The sequence below is a fragment of the Brienomyrus brachyistius genome, chromosome 8 (assembly GCF_023856365.1).
Source record: "Brienomyrus brachyistius isolate T26 chromosome 8, BBRACH_0.4, whole genome shotgun sequence".
Taxonomy (NCBI): domain Eukaryota; kingdom Metazoa; phylum Chordata; class Actinopteri; order Osteoglossiformes; family Mormyridae; genus Brienomyrus; species Brienomyrus brachyistius.
The window spans coordinates 9818189-9841137 of NC_064540.1; the positions used below are offsets into that span (position 1 = coordinate 9818189).

General features: G+C 47.5%; 1 protein-coding gene across 1 annotated transcript in view; it reads right to left on the reverse strand.

Annotated features, from left to right (window-relative positions):
• The window catches only part of LOC125747939 (nucleolar protein 4-like), a 57649-nt gene extending 38561 nt beyond the window's left edge, over window positions 1-19088 (reverse strand). Inside the window, exons 1-3 of the mRNA XM_049023601.1 lie at window positions 18199-19088; window positions 4420-4575; window positions 588-699 (exon numbers count right to left, since the gene is read on the reverse strand). Coding sequence (XP_048879558.1) covers window positions 588-699; window positions 4420-4575; window positions 18199-18537 — 607 coding nt within the window. The 5' untranslated portion in view covers window positions 18538-19088. The remainder of the gene's footprint in view (window positions 1-587; window positions 700-4419; window positions 4576-18198) is intronic.
• Between the last annotated feature and the right edge of the window lie 3861 nt (window positions 19089-22949).

A 22949-nucleotide genomic window follows, 5' to 3' on the forward strand; every position in this document is an offset into this window, starting at 1 on the left:
CATTATTATTTTTGGGTTACGTCACTTAATGTTTGTCCTGCTTGTTGGCTTGCTGTATATACTCCACGCGGAAGGGGCTGCACACTGCACCGCTGCAGGTACTACAGGCTGCACCCTTGCAGCTATACTTTCATCATCTGCACAGCTGGACATCTCCCTGACTTTTTTCAAGCATCTGATAACTTCTGGACAGATGTGCAGTTACTAGCTGCTTCCAGGTTAAGCATTACTGGTGTACTCCTGGGATGCACTGGAGTACTCGTGTTTCAGTGATGAGCGTCAGGTCTGTTATTACAGTGCACTTCTGCTGGAGAGAGGGATACTTTGCTGGCACTGTTAGGAGAGCCAGGTGGACGTGGTTCCAGTCCCAGGAAAGCCAGTGCCTGCTGTTCTGTGTTCTAACGGCAGCTCAGCTCACCTGTTGCCTCAAGAGTAAATCAGTTGTTGGATATGAGGTAAGTCTGAGACCCATAGGACCACGGAGCTTAAGAAGCAGCATCCCCTTACCCGGCTTGCCAGGAATACCAGGAATGCATTGTGATCCTGCATGCGTGCAGCAGACGAGCCAAGGGCGCGGTGGGGGTCACCTTTAAACTCAGCGGTACTGGGGTTGATATGCATCCGCTTCTGGCACTCTCCGCAGCTCATGAGGAAGCGTGTGACAGCCTCCCGCGGCAGGAAGGCATATGTCTCTGCGATCTGCAGGAGGAACACACACAGAAGTGCAGTGGGGTTAGCGCCACCCTGTGATGGACTGGAATCGTGGCCAGGAGATGCCCTCCTGCATGGGACAGTCACAGGCCCCCTGTACCGCTGGACAGGAGAAGCACTTGGAAGATGAATGGATAATAATTATATTGAGCATGACTGGGAAATAGTGATCACAGGTAGGCTAACCCCGGCAAGACGCTGCCTAACCGTAACCTTAAGCCTAACACTAAACCTCCCCCTGGAAAGATGATGCTTAACCATAATCCTAACCCTAAGCCAAAATGATCAATCTTTATTTATATAGCACTGTTTTGATCAGAAGGTTTACAAAATGCTTTACAGACATTTTAGAAGAAAAACACATAAATTAAAATAAGCACACAAAAAATAACAATAAGCACAAAAAACGTTCTCCATAGGGGACTCTAACCCCTACCACACAGAGGACTCTTGCCCATACCTTACACTGGACTGTAGCCTCTACCTCACCAGCAACTTTTGCCCCTGCCACAGAGGGGACTCTAGTTCCTACCTCACCAAGAACTCTAGCCCCCGCATCACCGGGAACTCTAGCCCCTGCCTCACTGGGAAGATTCGTAGACAGCAATGTGGTATAAATAAGTAGATAAGCAAATAAAGGTGAGAAGAAGCAGTGGTCAGATTCTCCTCTTCATCTCAGTAACAGCCATGATCTGCTAATATAAATAAGTTGTTTGTTGCACACCTGGACTGCCATGGAAACACCGTCAATAACCTCAATAATCCCAGTGGCGGCACTGGTCAATACCCAGAGTGCCGGCTCTGATCAATTTCCATGGTGGCAGCACCTATCAATTACCAACTCGCCAGCACCTATCAATATCAGCAGTGCCAGGACCGATCAATAACTGTGGTGCTGGCACTGATCAATATCTGTGGTGCCAGTACTGATCAATTTGACACAAGCATACAGGCACGATCCCATTTAGGTATGATAAATTAACAAGGCTATTCACTAATCAGTGGAGCAATCCAGTACTACTCCCTGGGAAAACACACCGTTTATTTCCCTCCCACCTAATAGCATGTTCATTAATGAAGTGCCCGAAAACCACAATAACAGAATTCAATCATAAGGACTTGTAGCACATGGGAAGAAAATGTATTTTTACAGGTTGAAATGTCAGTCAAGAGTAGCCCATGTGTGTCCTAATTAAAGTGCACACATCGACGGAACTTCAGTGATCGAGTGGAGAAAACAGGGCGGCCCCTCCTCCTACCTGATGGCCCCTCTTGTGGCCTGACGACACCCTATCCTACCCGATGGCCCCTCCTCCCTCCTATCTGATGATGTAATGCCCCCTCCTCCCTCCTATCTGATGCCCTCTCCTCCTGTATGATGGCCCTCTTCCTGCCTGATGGTCCTTCTTCCCTCCTATCTGATAGCCCCTCCTCCTGCTTGATAGCCCCTCCTCCATCTGCCACACCTTTACCCCCAGGGAGAAGAGCCAGTTACCCAACATCTTTATCTAGAGCAGGCTATAAGGGGTGGTCCGTGAGGTGCTTTGATGGCAGTCCGCTCTCGAGGCTGGACGTTAAATCCATGCAGCATCTTTGTTTCCAGTCTCTGTCCATTACCTCACAGGGGACTCTAGCCCCTACCTCACAGGGGACTCTAGCCCCTACCTCACAAGGGACTCTAGCCCTTACCTTACAGGGGACTCTAGCCCCTACCTCACAGGGGACTCTAGCCCCTACCTCACAGCGGAGTGCAGCTCCTACCTCACAGGGGACTCTAGCCCCTACCTCACAGCGGAGTGCAGCTCCTACCTCACAGGGGACTCTAGCCCCTACCTCACAGGGGACTCTAGCCCCTACCTCACAGGGGACTCTAGCCCCTACCTCACAGGGGACTCTAGCCCCTACCTCACAGGGGACTCTAGCTCCTACCTCACAGGGGACTCTAGCCCCTACCTCACAGCGGAGTGCAGCTCCTACCTCACAGGGGACTCTAGCCCCTACCTCACAGGGGACTCTAGCCCCTACCTCACAGGGGACTCTAGCCCCTACCTCACAGGGGACTCTAGTCCCTGCCTCACAATTGAACTTCATGCATAATTTCTTATGAAACTACACCACCAAACCAAAGCAATGGAGAATATATAAGTTGTTTTCTTAGATATTTGTTAGTTATTGGAGGGATCGATCAAAACCAGACACAGCCTGTTTATATTTTACTTATACGACCAGCAACATGTTTATGATTCTTATTAAATCTGGTCAGCAGATTGATCTTTCATTTTCCAAAGAATAATAAACTATGTAATGTTCTCCTGCTAGTAAGTGCTGGCAAGTTTCACTGCTGGAATTGGCAGATTAGACAAAAGTATACTGGTTATCGATTGAATTTTCCAATACAGAAATATGGGGACACTACAAAAAAAAATTATTTATGAAATGTAACTGAAGGAAAAAAAATACTCCATTTGCTCAGTTGTTGCTCTTCTAATTATATCTCATCTCTGCAATTCCGCATAACTTCCAATTTCCAACCAATGAACAAGTTATTGCTGTAAGCGCCTCCCCAGTAGTTTGTGTTCGAACGAAAACGACCTAGTCTGAAGTAGGTACTAAAAAAGGGTTCTGGGAAAACCTCCGAGGAACTACAATTGGGCTGAGTTCCTGCAGGACTGTAGTCCCTGCCTCACAGAGGATTCTAGCCCCTAACTCTTCTAGGGAGAGCGACAATCCATATTCTCAAAAATAAATTAATATAATAACTGATTATAATATGTGCAGAAAATAATAAAACAACTTATTATTGTAGATTATTAAATGCAGTAGTGAAATGATATGTATCAACTTAGTTTTGAAAGTAGTAAGACAATCAGTAGCTCTGAGGTTTTCTGGGAGAGAGTTTCAGAGAAGAAATAGACTGCTTAGGTAGAACAGACAAGAGTGCATTACAGTAATCTATCCTATTTTAGACAAAAGGATGTATTCATTTTTCACAGAACACTAACCTTCCAGGAAGATGGTGCCTAACCCTAATCCTAGCCCTAACCCTAACACCAACCCTGCCCTGAGAAGATGCTGCCTAACCTTAACCTTACTCCTAAGCCTAACACTAACACTCCCCCATTCAATCGTGACAGACCTCCTGAGTGTGAGCTCCTCACATTTAGCCACAGGAGTTTGATGGGATGCTGCCTTGCCTGCTCTCCTAATCTGACTGTCCCTACACAGACCAGGCTTATGCCACCAGCTCCACCCTCTGCACATACTGTATTATTGGCAGGTTTTCCCCCACTATCTACAAACCCAGTGCCTTCTTCCTTCAAACTCCTTGTAATTTGTGTCAGTGTTACTGATTGTGACCTCTATATGACTTTTGCCCCCTGGGACCTGACCAAAGCAACCTCTGACCCTTGCCCCCCCATCCCAGACACACACACATTATGCGAAATTGCTCTACAGTTGAAAGGGAAGTCAACTTAAACGCTAATGTGTAGAGTAGGTGGAGCACAGTGTTTAGTTAAGGGGGGGGGGGGGTTCAGGCTAATATACAGAATTCACAGGAGTTGGGGGAACAGAGTGATACAAAGTAATTAGAGGAGGTCGGGGTACAGACTGATATACAGTGTTTAGTCGAGGTGAGGATACAATGAAATATACAATGATAAGAGGATGTGAGGGTACAGTTTGATATACAGTGTTTACCACTCTTACCGCCTTGTATGTCTTCTTTTGGCCTGCATGCTTGGGTGTACGGCCTACGTCCGGGCCCATCTCCACGTGCATCGCATAGATGATGTCAAAGAAGTCCTCCACCACAGCCACGCGCTTCAGGGATGAGCTGTCCGTGCTGGAGCCGCCATCAGCACACTGCAGGGCAGGATAGAAAGTTACTTTAGTGACTGGTGTTGCAAGCCTTGGTCCTATATGCTGTTTAAGTCACAGGGCTATTTAGAGGATGGAGTGGGAGTGTGTACAGATTAATAGTATTATGGCTGTTGCCTGTCACAGTGTGTCTGAGTACATCTATGTTGCTGTTTGATTGGTGTAAGTGTCTGTGTGGCCCAGAACACTGTGTTGGAAAAAGTGTGGGTGAGAGTCTGTTTATGCGCATACAAAAAATGCAATATAATTTTTTAAATGAATGAACTTTTGTTTTAAAAATCACATGTGAAATACCCAAAACACAGACTAATTGCTGATAGGCAAAAAACACGAACTGATCCATTTTTGTCATCTTTCACCTGAAATTTCAGGGCATTTAACCTAAATTCCTGGTAACTGTCATCAGTAATGTTGAGCACACAGGCAAACCTGCAGGAGCCTGAATAGACACCATAACCTCCTTTGTGGCCACAGAATTCAATGATAATCAGTGGATTTTTTTGTTAGCAAGGAGTCCTTCTGCCAGTGTCCTCTCTCTGGCCTGCCCTGCTGCTGTACCACAGCTCATCAAAAAAACTTTATTTGTCCCCGAGAGGCACTTAAAAAGGCACAGAGGAGAGGAGCAGCGCACACACATAACAGTTGCAACATTTCACGCAGCAGATGACACACAATAAACACACAATCAACTATGAACAATAATAAATGACTTTAAATACAGAGGCAATAAGGTGCATGATGTTGAAAGTGAAAAAAATTAGATGTCTGTCAGAATGTGTTATCTTAACCATTTCAAAACCAAAATTTACAAATGTATATATAGAGAGTATCGATCAAAATAAGGGAACGAGTGACACTTTTGTAATTCACAATGTAGCTGCTTATCCGAAGTTATCCCAGGTCACAAAATAAAAAGTTTAAACAAGAAATTCGAAGAAGGCCTGCAATCAAAATTTGAGAACAATTACAATGTTATTGCAGAAGAATCCTACAAATAAATTGCTTTCATTGACTTTGGCATATCAGTGGCCACAGGACGTACTTCTCATACTGCTGTGACTTCTGTTCCCCTCATCTTTCAGTTATCTTTCACATGTCGGTAACTGTAGTGGGTCTGTTTGCCATCATTTTGTCGCCAGTTACCGTCCATAGCTTCTTGATAGAGTTCAGATCTAGGACTCTGGGCTGGCCATTTCATCACCTTGATGTTCTCAGCCCTGAGGAATGGCTTCACCCATTTTGCGGTGTGGTAAGAGGCATTGCCTTGGATAAAAATGACTGGCTGATTTTGTGATGTTCTTAAGGAAGGAACCCAATGTTGCCGAAGGAGGTTCTAAGACACACTAGCATTCACCATACTGTGTAGCGGAGGGCGGAGTCCTGCTGCAGAGAACATACCCTACACCAGGGCTGCCCAATCCTGCTCTTGGAGAGCTACCACCCTGCAGAGTTTAGGTACAGCCCTAATTTAACACTCATGATACAGATAATCAGTAATCAGTATTAGAGTCAGCTATGTTGAAGTTAAGCTGGTTCTTATACTGAGCTCTAACTGAAGGACCTGATTATCTGCATCAGGTGTGTTAAATTAGGGCTGTAGCTAAGTTCTGCAGGGTGGTAGCTCTCCAGGAGCAGGACTGCACATCTCTGCCCTACACCATAACACCTAACACGTATCCAGCTGAACTATACTGACTTTTTCACACGTATCTTTCCCCAATTCAGTGCCACACATAAGGTTTCCCATCTGAACCAACTAAATTAAACTTTGGACTCGTTCTCCGTCCCCACGACACGCTCCTCAGCAAACGGCGAGTCAAGCCTGTTTATTCTTCTTGCTGATGAGCGGCTTTGTCACTGCAGAGCGACTCTCAGTCCACAATGTCCCAGAGGACGAGACCCTGTCAAGACAAATACTTGCCCTGTGCAGAACTGAATCAGTTGCGGTATTGAACTGATCCACAGACAGTCTCCATATCATTCTGTTCTATTTCTGTTACAATAACTCTTATTGAGAGTTATGACACTCGCTCTATAATTCTGATCATTATTGTATGTATACACATAGACTCGCCCCAAATTTGCTCGATGGGGTTGAGGTCCGGACTTTGAGGGGACCGGTCCATCATTTAGGGTCATTGTCCTCTTGGAAAATGAACCCAGGCCCAATAAGATGACTCCCAGATGGTACTCCATGCCTCAGCAGAATGTTGCGGTATACTTTCTTATCCATGATGCCATCAGTTTTCACTAAGTCTCCTGTTCCTGAGGCTGAAGTGGCACCCCACACCATAATACTACCCCCTCCGTGTTTAATTGTTGGCAAGAGACACTCCTTTTTATATCACTCCCCCTTCCTCTGTCAACATGCAATCATCGCTTGTCGCCGAACTGTTCAAACTTGGACTCATCAGTCCGCAACACTTTATACCAATCTTCCTTTGTCCATTTCTTGTGTTTTTCCCAAATTTCAGGCGTTTCACTATATTGTTCTCTCTCAAAAAAAGTGTCTATTTCCTACCTCTTCCCTTTCGGTTCTGCTGTGAATTGGTGGCATCATGGCGGTCTAAAATGTACTTTACAGTGCTTGGACTGAATCTCAGGTCCTTGGCTATGCGGCGGTAACTCCAGCCAGCATCGCAAATGGCCTTTATTCGAACCCGTTGCATGGCCATGTTCAAAGAAGAGCAACATGTGCTTTTATACCGATTGGTGGGGCGGCCTCAGTGACAAACCCTGATATTACCAATCACTTAATGGGCAGGACAGACCTTGTACGTTCAAACGAATCACTCAGCTGTGCCCTAAGACTCTTGATTCACCATCAGTGTAACCATGATCATGATGGCTTCTGTGAAGGAACATGATTGTGTGACATTGACAGTGAAATAAGCCCAGCTTGTTTTTTGTAAGGAACACGACCTAAATTTCCTTATGGTAGCTTTATTCTATGGTTTATAGAGCATAATGATGACGACATTTCATTCGTTTTATGGATATTTTAATGGTCAACAAAAACAGCTGTATACAGCCCCCATTCACCATCTGGCTGACCCTGTTGCTATAGAAACTGTCACTGTTCCTCACGGGCAGGTGTGTGGGACAGTGTGTCGCATGACTTGGAGCTGAAAGTAGGATCTGTGCAACAGGCTTAGGGGGAGGGGGCATAAAGGGGCCCCTGGCCTGCAGCCTTTTCTGCTTTGTAGGGCCACCAAGGCATGACTGATCAACGGGCACAGCCATGTTCTGCCAGGGTAGATCAGATAAATGGGCACAGTGATGCCACCCAAGCCATAGTGGACAAAGTGGCAGTGCTGATTAAAGCCAGAGAGTCCCACACAGCGCCACCCAGAGGACACTGTGATGGGGGGTACAGTTTGCCCAATAGGAGGCCACCGCACACTCAGAAGCCTTCCTCCTCTTCCTCACTTAGCTCCCATCCTCTCTCTCTCTCTCCCTCCTCTATTCCTTCCCCTCCTCCCAACACCAGGCAGTCATCGTTGCCATGGCAGCAGGGATAGGGCGGAGCCTGGTCCAGGCCAGTCCAGCCACGCTTCTCCTCTTTGCTCTGACATCACTATTATTATTAATATTTCCGTTTTATGCATCATTATGATAATACAGACCTCATTTTCCATCCCCCTTCTTTCACACTCTGTCTTAAACCATGGAGGCCTCTGCTATTCCCCGACGATGATGGTCATTATTATTATTATTACTGTTATTATTATTATCTCTTAGAGTCTTCTGGCACTTTCAGCCTGTCCCACTCCAAGCAGCTCTGTTGCTAGGAAACCATCCCCCACCTGCCTCCCTGCCTGCGGTTGCCGCCCCCTGCACCCCCCCCCCCCCCCCCCCACACACACACACACACACACACACACACGCAGCTCGGAGGCGTAGTGTGCTGTGGGGGAGGGGGGGCTCTGTTACTGCCTGCTCCTTCTGTTTTAGTTTCCTCAGGACGGACAGGCACTCCCAGAACCGTTACGGAATCCCCAACGGTTAGTGTATCGCCTCCTGCTGGCTACACTGTGTACCCAGCAGTGAGCCCTGCTGACACCTCCCCCCCCCAACCTGTCACCATCTCACTGGGGGAGGGGGGCTGACTCTCCACGTCCCAGGAGCTGAGGCAGCCACACACACAGTCAGGTACACTCAGCCCTGAGGAGAGGAGAGCACCTTGTGAACGTAACATCACATCATTACCGTCCCCTGACCCACCAGCTGGTGGGGTGGGCACTGTGGGGAGTGGGAGAGAGGCAGAGACTCTTTCATTTCGTTCACATTATCCCCAGCTCCTGATCTGCCTGCTGAGGTCCGGCAGTGTAGAGTCCCACGCAGACCACAGCTCAGGAACCCCCCAAGGGACCCCCCAGGGACCCCAGGCCGTTCACACTCCACCTGTCATCAACCATTACTTACTTATGAATGGTACTCTCATCAGGAATACCATCATCTTTCATCATAAATAACAGGCACGTGTGTAGAAAGGCAGCAGGATCGCGGCTGCGGCATGCACACTGTGCTCCGGGGGGCCTCAGGTCATGCGCGCTAACACGAATGTACACGCGCGCGGACTCACATGCGCGCTAACACGAATGTACACGCGCGCGGACTCACATGCGCGCGGACTCACACGAATGTACACGCGCGCGGACTCACACGCATGTACACGCGCGCGGACTCACACGCACACGCGCGCGAACTCACAGGCAGGCGGGTGGCGCTAATGAGAACCCGTGGTATCTAATTATGCTGCGGCGTTAGCAGCTGGGCCGGGGGGGGCAGTGCGGTCGGCTGCGTGGAGGTGGGGGAGGTCCTGCTTCTGTCCCGCTGTACCATCTTCCTTGAAATGAGAAGGGAGGGGGGGTTTTTATGTGTTACCCCCCCTACCTGCGTATCTGTGTGTGTGTGGGGGGGGGGCTTTTTGTATAACACGGCTCCCCCCTGGGTAGTGTGTTGGGGGTTTGTGTAACACCCCCCACTCTGAGTATCTATGCAGGGGGATCTTTTGTGTAAATCTCCCCACCAGATCTCTGTGTGGGGTGGGGGTCTTTTTACGTAACACCCCCCCATCTGGGTATTTGTGGGGGTGGGGGGCCTTGTTGTGTAACACCCCCCTCCCCCCGGGTTTTTGTGTGCGGGGGCAAGATCTTTTGTGTAACACCCCCTTACTGGGTATCTGTGTAGAGGTGTCTTTGTGTATCATCCCCTCTCCCTGGGGGGGGGGTGGCTTTTTGTGTACGACTCTGTCCCAGGGTATCTGTATGGGACAGTCTTTTTGTGTCACACCCCCCATCCCTGGGTATCTATGCGTGTGTGGGGGGTCTTTTTATGTAATCCCACCCCCCGCCCCTGAATATCTGCATATGAGGTTGGGTCCCCCGGGAGCTCGTGACCCCCCCCCTGCCCCTGGGTATCTGTGTGTGTGTGTGTGTGTCTCGGGGGTGGGGTTTAACAGCTCCAACTGTCACTAAAGTCATCACCAGGAAGAGCAGAGGTGCAGCTCAGGACCGGGGCCACACTTGCAGTCTGTGCGGCTGCATGCACTCACAGTCTGCACCCTCCCACTTGTGCTGAGAGCGCAGAGGGAGCTGCCTCTCCATGGCAACAGTGCGTTTGGCTGCGGGGCGAGTCACTTGGCGTTCAGGCACCAAGCCCGAGTGGTCAGGCCCCGCCTTTACGGGGGTGCTCTATCAAAGTGGTAATGTGACAGAATGACAGCAGCCATTCACATCGCCGCCGATTCCACTGTGAGTCCAAAAGATGCTTCCTGTGCATCTGTAACCGACAGACTGGCCCCCAGTGCACCACAAAATCTGAGAGCACCATGCGTGTGTCTCTACATGCTGGACATGTTCACATCTGTAGGCCTGTCAGTGTTCCAGTTGTTTCACTTTATTTTATTTTCATATAGCGCCTTCCCTAATTTTGTTCCACATAGCTAAAACATACACACACACACACACAAAGAATTACACATGGGATAACATGCAGACTCCCCAAACACAGGGAGAACATGCAGACTCCCCACAACATAGAAAGAGCATACAGACTCCATACACACAGAGTGGGGGGTGGTTTTCTGTCAGACCCCATAAAGATCCAGCCCAGTCCTAGTAATGCTTTCACTGTGATGAGTGGGCTTCCTTTAACCCGCCCCCCAGCGGCATAGCGGGAAAGCAGCCCAGCGCCCGGGTACCTGTCAATCAGTCAGCCAGCCAATGTATTCAACAGCTCAAGTAACTTACCCCAACGGGCATGACAGGTCACATGACAGGAAATGACAGTGAAGTTCTTAAATGGGAAGTGAAATGGCACATGTGAGCAGACAAACAGAAATTAAACAGAAAGAGTAAAAGAGGAAGTACATTCAGACAGCGCTGCTGTCTAAAAATAACCTCTGCACTGGGGGTGGAGGGGGGCAGAGCTTCAGATCTCAGTGTCTGCTCATCTATGTGCCCTAACCATAACCCTAACCCTAACCAGCTTAAATGAGTTATACCTGCATATCTCATTTACAATTTAGGTCAAATAACTAGTTCAGTGGTCTGACAGGAATTCCCCTTCCTGGGAGGGAGGGGGCTGAGCCTGAGGCTGACTTCCTGGTCATGGGGCAGCGTGAAGTGAAACCATGTCACACCTCGTCCCGAAACAACCCTGTGCTCCAGTTCTGCATCCCGCTGGGTTATAAATAAACACCGGGGGAGGGGGCAGCATTAAACACGGCACTGCAGAATCGGTGACCCGGGTGACTTAATGAATGTTAATGGTCATCTGATGAAAGTGTGATGTCAAGACCCATAATGGCTGATGGTATTAAGGCCTGGCGCTTTGGGGATGCCCTCCAGGAGGCGGCAGGCCTGGCTGCAGCACTAAGCTTCTCTATGTTAGCCTTTCATCACCGCTGAGCATTCCATAATTGGGACCAACCCCATCTCAGATTTACGCGATTCATTCCTCAGAAATCACGAGACCTCCTGCGCTGCCCCTTTAAGGAACACAGACTTTCTCATCGTGCATATGCAATCCCGCTTTGCCCCATCTGCATGTAGGGGAGGTGGGGCATGCCATGGGGAGACCGATCGCCATGAAATGACAGCTGACAGTGTTTGCAGGCCGATGGAATTGATGGAGAGCCGCTCTTGCCCTGTATGACAAACTGTTGGCACGCTCCGCCACTATAGGCTACCTGTCGCCGCGTTGGTGCAGATCGGCCAGCGTGGCCCCACGCTTAACGACCCAGCGGAACCCCCAGCCCATGTACGGACACTCCTCTGCCCTAATGTTGCACTGACTTGATTGTCACATTTGACATGCCTCTTCAACACTTTGGAATTTTTTTTTAATGAATGTGTATACTAAGGTTTTGAGAAATGCACCAATCCAATGATCTCTGAGACAGAGGTATGACCGGGGTTATGACTGGACAGACCAGCTTGGCATCCCCCCACCCCCTCCCCAAGAATGTGACAGCTGGATGGGGTGTGATTTCTGTACGAGTCCTCAGAGTGTAGCAGAGGGGCAATTATGGGCTCCTGTTGGCATGGCAACCGGTAGTCGCAGATCTGCTCTCGTCACAGCCAGCGAATTCAGCCTGACACCTGTGCAGCGAATTCCAGCAAGAGGAGTGTCTGACCCGGGACTCCAGACGGAGGCGCTCTTGAGCAGTGAACCGGAGGTGCTGCATACTGTGAATTACACAACAGCTCAAACGTGGGGTGGTCGATTCGGCGATGTGCCGGACCATTCGTGCGACCTCCTGCGGGCTGCCCAGCACAGCACAAAAAATATGGACCCCCGCACACACAGGGTCGACCAACGTCTCACTTCCTGCAGCCTGTGGCTGAAGTTACAGTCCAGCCTGCACATGAGCAGAGGAAGCTGAACACAAAGCTGGGGCCTTTACTTTCATTTATCAAGAGAAACACACGATCGTTTGCTGTCTGTCCATGCAGTGCTACTACTCATCTGGGAGCCCACTGCATATTTATCTTTATGTTAAGGCTCACAGAAAGCCTGAAGTTCACCAGGCACACATGGCAGTGGGAAGTGGTCCCTCAGTGCCAGCTGGGATTCACTCTGGTGTAAGCCACCCCCACACACCAAGAGAACGTTATTCAGTCAAAACAAGAGTTTGGGAAATTCCGCTCCATGTTAGTACTGACGATGCTACGCACAAGGGTTCACGCGCATCTCGGAACATATAGTGAACATGTGGGCTTTGCCTAGAGGCTGCGAGGGGCTCCTATCTCACCCTCCGCCCCCCAACACCAAGACCCCAGGCATTCACGGTCAGCCCACCTCCCCGAGGGGCCCAAGCCACATTCAGGGGATACTTCCTCCTAACTGACTTGGTGTGGTCTGTGTGTGTGTGTGTGTGCGTGTGTCTGTGTGTCTGCAGTTGAGAAACAGAGGATAAACATAGGAACAGAAAATGCTAGTAGCTTTACTATACAACACTAATCTCTCCCTTCACAGCTTAGAAAGTGTAGTAATGCTTTTCCTATTGAAGTTTTAAATGCAGATTCCAAGATGGTGACTCTCAGATATTCCGTATACTTCACAGACAAGTCTTCACTTCCACACCTTGTCCCTCTGTTCTTCCGCAAAGAGACATGGGGAGAAAAGAACAAGGTGCCAAGTAGACTAAAGGAAAAGAGAGCCCTTCTTCTGTTAACAATCAGCAAGGATTCCCTCTGGGAACATGTGGAACGTGTCGACACAAAACGCCAAGCAAAGAAAATCATTCTCGTTATTGATGTATGAAAGCTAATGTTGGGTGAGGATCTCAATAAAGGTTGACCTGTCAAATTGCCGGTTTAGCTCTAACAAGCTTATTGACTATCTATTACACTGTACTTTCTAGAATATGACGACGCTTATGCTACCTATTTTTAAGAAATTAAACTTCTTCACGCTGGTGAGGGGGCATGGGGCATGTCACAGCACTGGCTAAATTGGTTCTGCCTGGAGGTGCAACTCTGAGCCCTTTTCTGGAGAAGATCTTCAGGGTGATGTGTCACTGTCCCCACATGCCCCTGGCGTCAGCACAGTGAGTAGGACAGCCACCAGGATGAAGGGAGGAGGCCAGAGAACCAAGTCCAAACAGTTCGACAGTAAACTCACACACCTAAAGCAAAAGGCGAAAGCCATTTGTACCATCCTGCTATTTCAACCTGGAGCCTATTGGCTAACAGATATTAAGGCTCAAACCAACAAGCCACTGGTGAAAGCTGGTGCACAATCACAGATTGATCCAGCAGTTTGTTCAGACAATTGTGGTGGGATGGACAAGTAACAAGAACTGTGCAATATACATTTTATTTACTTGATTTTTTTTTTTCATTTTCCACACAATGGCACAAATCTGACTAGCTTGGATTTTGGGGGAATTCTAAGGAGGGAAACAGAGGGTGTCCCTTGCTGAGAGAAGCGACCTACCCCTACAGGAATGACTGCTCGGCTCATCGCAGCTGCCCTTCTCAGCTCCACTGGGACTGGGGACCCTTCGTCTACCTTAACGTGGCCATGGGCCAAACAGAAGCACAGCAGGGCAGAGACGCAGCCAGGAGCCGCAGGTAAGGGACAGACCCTGGGGCCTGAAACGGACTTTTTGTTGCATGTCACAGCCACGGACATGAACGTGCAACAGCGTACAAGCAGCTTTGAAAGTGTAGGGGGGGAGGGGCACGAATTCATGATTTAAATACAAACATATATTTATTGGGAGGAATGAATGAATCCAAATTAAATATTAGTGCACGTCTCCATCACCCTAGTCCCTATGATAGCATGGGCAATAAGCGGGACTCCAGAGTGGGAGGATTTAGTCGCATTTTTGCCTTTTTTTTGCATGAACCCCAGTAAGAAGCGAAGAATTTTTTAAACTGGTAATGCCGTGAGACATTTGCGGTTCCATGTATTGATTCCAACAAGCGCATTTTGAATCAACTATATAAGGGATAATGCATGACACCTCTGCTTATATGTTGGTGCCTGAAATTATTTTTACATTTACGAACCGAAAATGCATTTATTAGTACAACTTCTATTTAGGTTTGTGTAGTATAATGGAAGAACAGCATACCACAGTATTTCCTTTTGGCAAAACTGAATCTTGGGGGTTTTAAAAATATCCGAATATTTTTAAAACACAGTCAAAATACCGTATATCTGACTGAAATATTTGGGCAGTTTCAAAAATTAGATACCGCCAAATATTTCAATTATACATCACCCAAGCCAACATCTTAAATTCAAAAATACTCTGTTGCTAAGAGAGTAAACCAGTCATTAGTTTGGATATTACCTGTTGCTAAACTGAAAAGCCAGTCTTTATGTACAAACATGTAAGCCAAATGTGCAATAGCCATGGTTTAAGTGGGCATTTTTAAACACATGGCATGCGAGGGAATGTACATATATTCATTCAGCCATTGCTTCATTAATTTAGCTTTATGTACCTTCTGGTAATAAGCTGCGTTATGGATAAAGCCAGACTTAATTACCATTTACTGATCATTTAAACCGGACCTGCATACCATCCAGTTTAGTCAGATTAAACAGAAATCATAAAATGACATCCAATATTCAGAGTGTGGTTGTTAACCTTATTTATTTTATCTTGAAACACCCAGTTTTTGTTTTGACAAAATATGGGAATGACATAACTGCTTCAAGTAAAGCTGAACTCTTTAAAGAGAATAAATGTGTTTTATAAGTATCTTGTTATTGAAACTTTTGACATTTTTACCATATTGTAATCAGAATCACAAATCAATAAAAACCAGATTTGATGAGCAAATTTGGAATCAAGTTTGGAATCAATAATATCTAAATGGTACCCAACCCTATTGGTGCATATGTGTGTGTGTGTGTGTATGTGTGTGTGTGTGTGTGTGTGTGTGTGTGTGTTTGAGGAAGATAAAGGGTGATTAGAATGGAGAGCTAACGCGAGGCTGTCGTCATCATAACAATGTGGGTTGGGGACGATTCTGCACAGGATGTCACCTAACCGTCTGGTCCATAACGACTCTCGCTTTCACTTGGCCCTTTGGTAACAATTAAATGAACTTTGGAGTTTATGTTTGAAAAAAGCACCGTTTAACTTAATATTTTTTTGTAAATTGTGTGTTTATTACCAAAGCATTCATCAGTAATACAGTTACACTTCCCCATGCTCTTAACCAGCATTTTGGTTACCTCACACTTCCCCAAATTCTTAACCAGCGTTCTGTTAACCTCACATTTCCCCATACTCTTAACTAGTATTTTGGTCACCTCGTATTACCCCACATTCTTAACCATTACTCTGGTTACCATATACTTCATCCATGCTCCCAACCAGTGTTCTGATAACTTCACATTTCCCCATACTCTTAACTAGTATTTTGGTCACCTTGTATTACCCCACATTCTTAAACATTACTCTGGTTACCATATACTTCATCCATGCTCTCAACCAGTGTTCTGATAACTTCACACTTCCCCATGCTATTAACCGGTGTTCTGGCTACCTCACACTTCCCCACACTCTTACCCAGCATTCTAGTTACCCCACACTTCATCCATGCTCCCAACCACTGCTCTGGTTGCCTCACCTCACACTTCCCCATACTCTTAACTAGTATTTTGGTCACCTCACCATACCCCACATTCTTAACCAGTACTCTGGTTACCTCACACTTCATTCATAATCTTAACCAGCACTGTGGATATCTCACCTCACACTTCCGCACACTCTAAACCAGTGCTCTGATAACCTCACACTTTCCCCACTCTTAACTTGCATTCTGGTTACCTCACACATCCTGACACTCTTAATCAGCATTGTACATACTTCACCCATGCTCAACCAACTTTCTGGTTACCTCACACTTCCCCACTCTCTTAACCAGTACTCTGGTTACATCACACTTCCCCATGCTCTTAGTCAGCATTCTGTTAACCACAAACTTCCTCACACTCTCAACCAGCACTTTGGTGACCTCACACTTTCCCACACTTTAAACTAGTGTTCTGATAACCTCACACTTCCCTCTGCTCTTAACCAGCACTCTGGCTACCTACTTCTTACCTTCACTCTTAACTAGTATTTTGGTTACCTCACACTTCCCCATGCTTTTAAACAGCACTCTGGTTACCTTATACTTCCTCATGCACTTAGACAGCGCTCGTAACAAGCTTGATAGCCCAGAGATAATAAATTATGCCTCACAGATAATAACAATTATTATTATTGCTGTTGTTATTAATAATAATAAGAAGAAGAAAAAGAAGAAGAATCTATTCAGGCCTGTAAATTAAGGTTAACAGGTTTATCACTCAGATTGGCTTAGCAATAAGATACATGTTTTTTTTTTTGGGGGGGGGGGCTCCATGGGTTTCACTTTTACACAAAGAATAAGAGACCGCTCAAGCCTGATCCCAGCGGCACATTGCCATTGGCGGGAGGACAACAGCATCCGTACAAAACCCAAGGTTTTGAATCAACTTCTCTCACAATGTCACATTAAGTCGCTGAAGGGTTTTGCACTGGCGGGCAGATAAGGACCGAACCCCATGACCGAGCCCCATCCCAGTCACCCACCACCCCACCACTGCGCACTGTCCCCTGTCTATTAGTTAATTTGTCTCCTTCGGCTCGAGAGGGGTCGTTTTCACAGACACGGATGGGCAAAATTATATGGTTAAATAATTTTTTAACGCAGGCCTAGCTGTCACACTGTAGTAATGAATCGCAAAGACAACCCGGTCCGGTGTGGGGGGTGTCCGGTATACGAGTCAGTCGAGGCACATATCGCGGGCGGCTTTCTGTTAAAAAGATAAATGCATTGCATAGCTACATATATGGTGAAAAAGGAGATGTTATTGAGATAAATGTCGAGTTTTTTTTTTTTAAGATGCCTTTTATCGATGTGCCATGGGGTCCCGGTGTCGCCTAGATACAGACCGGCTCTGTCGGGGCCAGGCTGTCTGACTTAATATGACATTTACGGCGAAAACGTCCCGGTGCCGCCGGCAAACGGGACGTCTCGGCATGTCGGGGCCAAACTGCCCAACGTGACATTTACAGCTAAAACGTCCCGCTGCATGTCCGCCACTTCACTAGGGAGAACCGGCGACGACAGCCGCCCCCCTCCTCCGCCGCTGCCCCCACGCCGGTAGCCGGGCATAGCGCTGGCACTGGGAGCCGCCACACGCACCCGGGACGACGACGGCGCCCGAATGAACCACCAAAAAAGAACATATAATGCCAGGACACAGGCTATATGTACCAACCCGTTTACGGGGATGGACAGTTCTGGAGAAAAGCTTCACCGCGACGCCAGTCCCGTCCCGTCCGTATTGTTAAAGGGGCACTGGCGTTGCCATGGCAGCCATTCAGCCCGGTTCTGGCCGCGGTTCCGGACCGAGCCGCACTTTCCAGGTCGCTACGGCACACGGAGAGTTGCGATGATATACATGTGACAGATCGAGGAGAGGGACGGCGGGGGGCGGCGAGGCAGGTACAGTGGGTCCCGGTGTGGACGGGCACACACTCCGGGCACAGCCCACGCCGCCCCATAGCCCCGCGGTTCGGCAGAATAAGGCGCAGCTCACCGTGGACTTGACCGGGACGTAGAGGACGGGCTTCCCGGAGCCCCCTTTTTGGCTGTGCCCGCTCAGCACGCTACTGCCGACCTGGAAGCCTTTAGATTTCACCCAGAATTTGAATTTGGCGTTTATGGTACTGCTCTCCACGTACACGCCGTCCGGCTCGTCGCCCTGCAGCAACGTCTGCATGATTTTGTTGTATTTTCGCCGGGTCACCGTCTTCGTCTTGCCCGAATCCCCGTAGGTCCTTAGGCACCAGTCCTGAAACCCGCCGAACATCTCCGCATCCAGCACCACGGGGCTCCGGCTCCGTTTTGTTATATCCGCACATTTTTTACTTGTCATGGCTTCGCTTCTTTTCCTTTCTCCGACGAGCTGGCCGGCGACGGCAGTAATATAATGTGAAAACTGGAAAGGCGTGTAGGAGGCAGATGTCCTGGTCCCGCTGCGCGGAGAAGCACCGAGCGAGTCTGCTGTCGGACCGGGGACCCGGCTTGTCTGCGCTGGATCACACCTGTTTGCAGAGACGCTGCACCTCCCGTCCCGAACCGCAGCAGCAAATGTCAGCCGCTCGCATCCTCCGCCGAGGGGCCGGGAGAGGGGGCCGTCCCACCGGGCGGGTCCCCCACCTGTGCGCAAAGGGTCTCCGCAACGAAATATTAAACGCAGCCTTTTGCAAACAACAAAAGGCAAATGACGGCCACCTTTAATGTGACTTTTGTAACGCCGCGCCCCTGACAGCTTTCACGGGATTTTTTTGAACCGCAAAAAAATGTTGTCAGATATAAAATACAATATTTTTGTTGACATGGGAACGTAATATGCAAAATTAAATAATCAAGAGTCTTTAGTAAAATAAAACCGGGGAATAATGCAATAGGAAAGGACAATCCGTGTTTGGGACAAGCCGAAAGGCAGCTGAATAAAAAAAACGGAAACACGCGTTTTACAGCGTCTCCTTTTGTTCCTTCCTCAAATTAACTTGTGCTGCTGGCGATTTTAACATACATTGATTCACAAACACCGATAGCCAGTCAATCAGTCATACACACAGATAGACAGACAAACACACACGCACGCACACACTATTGTGTTTTATAATATGTAATATGAGTCGCTTGTGCGTTCCTGCCAGTACAGCCGTGTCTTTAATGAACCCCATGAATCTCCGTATAGAAAGACAGTAATGTTCACTTACAAACAGAATCACACATATTCCACCAAGTAGACCATTTCACTACATGACTGATTGTCGTCCACTTGCTAACGCCTTTTCTAAAAGCTGCTGTTATTTTTTATGGCACCTGAATGCAGATAATTGTTTATGTGAAGGACAAAGCTTTGTGTAATTTCAGTGCTTCTACTTGGATAACTATGTTCATTTCAAAAACTGTCCCATCTCAGTTCATCTCTTTCTTCGCTCTACTCTACGACAGCAAAGCGCTGTGGTGAAGGAGACGGATGATGTCGTGTCTATTGGTGCATTGTAATTTAGTCTGAGAACATTAAAGCCATCTTTTCCCGGCTGTTACTGCATTGTCCGGGTTGGAGTTCATGTTGTAGGAAGCTCAGTTGCATTGACTATAATTTTACCTACAAAATTAATAAATGTAAATATACAAATTGTTGAACACATATTTGCATAGCCCATTGTTTACACACACACACACACATACATATATATACGTGTGTGTGTGTGTATGTATATATGCATGCATACACACACATACTGTCCCACCTCAGACTTCCAGGACACAGGGGCATAATTACATTTGACACAATTCCATAATGCAGCTTCTGTTACTACCTGACTGAATCCCCCGAAGACCTCGGGGGTGGTGTGCCGCTCAGTGCATTAAGCCTCTGTGCCTTTAATCGGTCAGTTGCCAGTTGAAGCCCCAATCTTGGCAGAATAGTCACATGTCTGTGGGCCCTTGAGCAAGGTCCTTAACCTCCAGCTCCAGGGACACTGCATGCCAGCTGACCCTGCACTGTGATCCCCCCCCCCTCCCCCCAAAGCTGGCTTTCACCTGTATGTGTATCTGATGGAGAGCAAATTTAGGTAGGCAGAAAGAGTATTTACTCATGGGGACTAATAGTATCGCTATTCTGTTCAAACTCTTCTGTCTGTACATTGTGCTCTTTGTCTGTTTGTTAATTCTGAATCTCCCCCAGACTATCTGTCTCCAGAAAGCAGTGACACTCCAGAAGGTTCTGGCACCCGGTGGTGTCCTCATTTTGGGTGCTACTTGCTGGGCCTCCACTCCCTTATTGATTTGCCCTGGTTGGACCTTCTTCAGGGAGTCCATCAGCACAGCCAGCGATCAGCTCATACAGCTGGATGACAGAGACCACAGGGGGGAGGCTGTGTTTGACATAGACTGTCTACAACCAAGACTGAGCTCACAGAAGGATCACTTTGACAAAGACTGATTTTTGGTGCTTTTCCACTGCTACCAGGAACTGAGCCGTACCTGAGCTGAACCATAAAGAGACGGTTTTCTATAGTGAACTATGTGAGCCGTACCCAACCTATCCCCACACTAACAGACTCGAAAGCATGACTAAACTGAGTTGGCTGTGTCACCACCATCTGATTGGTCAATAGGCATGAGTTATTTGAAGGAATAAAGGGCATATTCATTATTAGTTGTATTGCAAATTGTATTACATTGATGCATTTCTGATAAATCGGAACCTTAAAATTTCCAATCTCCTAATACTTGAAAAAGTATTACAGAATGTCTGAATTGATTGGATTTGTAATGTAAAAGTACACAAGCTAAAGCTAATTCCGCTAGTGTTTGATGCTAATATAACACAACGATTCTCACAGACATGCTAGTGGAAGTTAGCACATAGTAAATTGTAATGCATACGTGTGAACAGTAAACAAGCATCTCTTCAGTTTTACGTTCCTGTTGCTGACCTTTCTGCAGTGGAAAATCGAAGCGAGCTGGAATCGCGCTTAAACTTCCCCGGTATGACTGTGTCTCGTCGCGGTATGGGTCAGGTGCGGCCTGGTTCCTGTATGGCAGTGGAAAAGCACAATTTGACAAAAACTGTATGTGACACACTGTGTCCAGCCTTCGAATGAGGCTGCGTTTAGTTTAGACTGTTTCTGATTTTTTTTTTTAACTGAGACTGAGGCCGTTTTCAGCCAAGGCTACAAGAATCACAGGTGAGACTAAGCCATGTGGGGGACAGCAACAGCCATCACTGAGATCAAACCTGGACTCACTCGGTTTGCCATTTTTCTTTTACAAATGTACCATTTGGGCACATTAGCTTACATCAAAAATTCCACTTTAAAGTAGCCTGAGTTCTGTGTGGCCTGGGACAAAAGTCTTCATCTGTCATGTATCCATCCTCTGGCCACACCAAGCCATACTGTGAAGGTTTGTGTGTCCATTACTTTGGTGTGACAACGAACAATGAACGGTAAAGGGTTTGGTCTTGCTCCATAACAGACCATCTTCAAATGTGCCCTCATGTTTGGTTAAACAGTATTTTATCATACCACTGTGGATGAGCATATGCAACAATGTTGTTTCATCAATCAATCAATTTTCCAAACCTCATATCCTACTGGGTCGCGGGGGGTCCGGAGCCTAACCCGGAAGCAATGGGCACGAGGCAGGGAACAACCCAGGATGGGGGGCCAGTCCATCGCAGGGCACACTCACACACCATTCACTCATGCATGCACACCTACGGGCAATTTAGCAAGTCCAATTAGCCTCAGCATGTTTTTGGACCGTGGGGGGAAACCGGAGTACCCGGAGGAAACCCCACGGCGACATGGGGAGAACATGCAAACTCCACACACGTGACCCAGATGGAGACTTGAACCCGGGTCCCAGAGGTGTGAGGCAACAGTGCTAACCACTGCACCACCATGCCACCCCCAATGTTGTTTAAAATATATTTTTAGAACAGCAGTTTGCTGTGAGTACTGTAAAATTGAAACACAGTATATACTATACAAGACCAATTTGTTTTACAGGTATTTCTCCAGTGGGACGGTATGGAAACCTGTGTCATTGTTGCAGAGTCCAGCCCGTGATGCTTTACAGCCAGCTGTGCTACATAGTTTGTGATTGAAAAACCGAACATTTTTGAGCGAATGCGGGGGAACACTGGCTAGTATCAGGTTAGGATCAGTTTAGTATCCGTTTAGCATAGGTTAGCTTCAGTTTGTATCTGATTTGATGTGCAAATCTCTTAGGCATTTTTGTATTGTCTTGCATGAAAGTAGTTTGCTCTCTTATTTGTCAGGATTTTGACTCTTCACTGTGTTAGTAGAACAGATCATATGAGCAAGTAGTGTTTTGAAACAGGCATCTGATGTCAATGGAAAAAGAAATGGCGTCTGCCTTCTTCAGCATTGTCCATGTTTCTTTTCAGGCTTTGTTCTTGTCCAGAAATGACATTCAAGCTAGTGTCCCATTCCTGACGTCTTGATGCTCAGTGCCTGCACAGCACTAGTGGAGATGCAAAAATGAACATCATTGGGGCTAAATGTCCCCCACCCCCAACAGCCATACAGTCCCAGGCTGGCAAGCATCAGAGCATCACTCTCAATGGGGCCATCCAGGCTAGGAGCAGGTGTCAGGTCACATGGTCGCTTTTAGTGGCGAGTTATTCTCTACTCACCCTCACAGGACCTATCCTATGGTGCAGAACCTCACTGGGACGTGCCAGCTCCGTCTGCTGTTGCTATGGCAGCAGTGCACCAGAGCGGAGGGTAGGAGAGG